General features: G+C 31.7%; 1 protein-coding gene across 1 annotated transcript; it reads left to right on the top strand.

Annotated features, from left to right (window-relative positions):
- Window positions 1-1301, top strand: LOC142618958 (heavy metal-associated isoprenylated plant protein 39). The gene is made up of 3 exons (XM_075792028.1): window positions 1-340; window positions 473-551; window positions 874-1301. Exons 1-3 carry the CDS (start codon window positions 332-334, stop codon window positions 1089-1091), a joined length of 306 nt encoding a protein of 101 aa, XP_075648143.1. The 5' UTR covers window positions 1-331; the 3' UTR covers window positions 1092-1301.

The raw sequence follows: 1301 nt of genomic DNA on the forward strand, positions 1-1301 counted from the left end.
GTTTAAAAATTAAAGAATAAAAAATAGAAAAAAGAAAATCACCAATTAGTATTGATTTTTTTATTTAAAAAAATACACCACCACCGTGTGAATCATTTATCATATATTAATATATTATATATATATGGCTACCAAAGCTTGTTCCATGCGGCCAGAAATTCCATTAAGAGGATCCATCTGGTGGATGTGACTCGCACACACACACAGCCTATACTCAAACACGCAACCTCATTCCTCTCTCCCTCTGTTTTTTTCCAAAACCCCATAATTGGGCTAGGTACAACCTTCATTCTCTTCTCTTTGTGTCCACATTAATTTCCTTCCTCTCCAAATGGCTCAGGTACTGTGTTTTCTTTCTTTGTTATATGTATTTGATATGTATAGACTATAATGGTAAGTGGTAACCCTCTTTTAGTTTTCTCAAATTCCTCACTCTTTTTTTCTCTTTGAAAATTGGAACTTGCTGGTGCAGAAGGTGATCTTGAAGGTCTTGACCATGACCGATGAGAAAACAAAGCAGAAAGCAATAGAAGCTGCAGCTGATATATTTGGTATTTAATCTTTATGTCTATGTTTTCTCTTACAGTTTTCCACATACTAATAAAAAAAGTTTTTGTGCAAAACCTTAAAAGTTTTTTGGTCACTTTTTTTGAAGACATAATATAATTCAATGGGTTTTTTTATATATATTTTTTTATTATTGAGAATAAGAATATCTGATTTCACAAGCTGGAAAAAGTAAAATATAAGTCTTGAATCTAATACTCTCATTTTAAATAGAAAAGAAAATAGTACGTACAGTATGATTACTGACATGTTTTATTTATTTTTCTTTGGCAATATTATATTAATTCCTTGTGTTTTGATCAACAGGGATAGATTCAATAGCAGCAGATCTGAAGGACCAGAAGTTAACAGTTGTAGGATCAATGGATGCAGTGGCAATTGTGAAGAAGTTGAAGAAAGTAGGAAAAGTTGAAATAGTATCAGTTGGACCAGCTAAGGAAGAAAAGAAGGAAGAAAAAAAAGAGGAGAAGAAAGAAGAAAAGAAAGAAGAGAAGAAAGAAGAAAAGAAAGAGGAGAAGAAATGAGTATGCCAATGATTTCAATCAATATTACCCTCAGGCTCCTTTTATTAATTTTAGTTTTTCAGTATATCAGAGAGGAATGCTTGTGATAAGCTTTAATTATGACTTTCCCATGAACAAATATTTCTATTACAAAGCTCATGGTACTTATTTACGTCCATGTAGTTTATAGCCGGTTAGTCCTATAAATAAAATGAGAAATGTTGGGGATTA

Source organism: Castanea sativa, chromosome 12 (genome assembly GCF_040712315.1).
Source record: "Castanea sativa cultivar Marrone di Chiusa Pesio chromosome 12, ASM4071231v1".
Taxonomy (NCBI): Eukaryota; Viridiplantae; Streptophyta; class Magnoliopsida; order Fagales; family Fagaceae; genus Castanea; species Castanea sativa.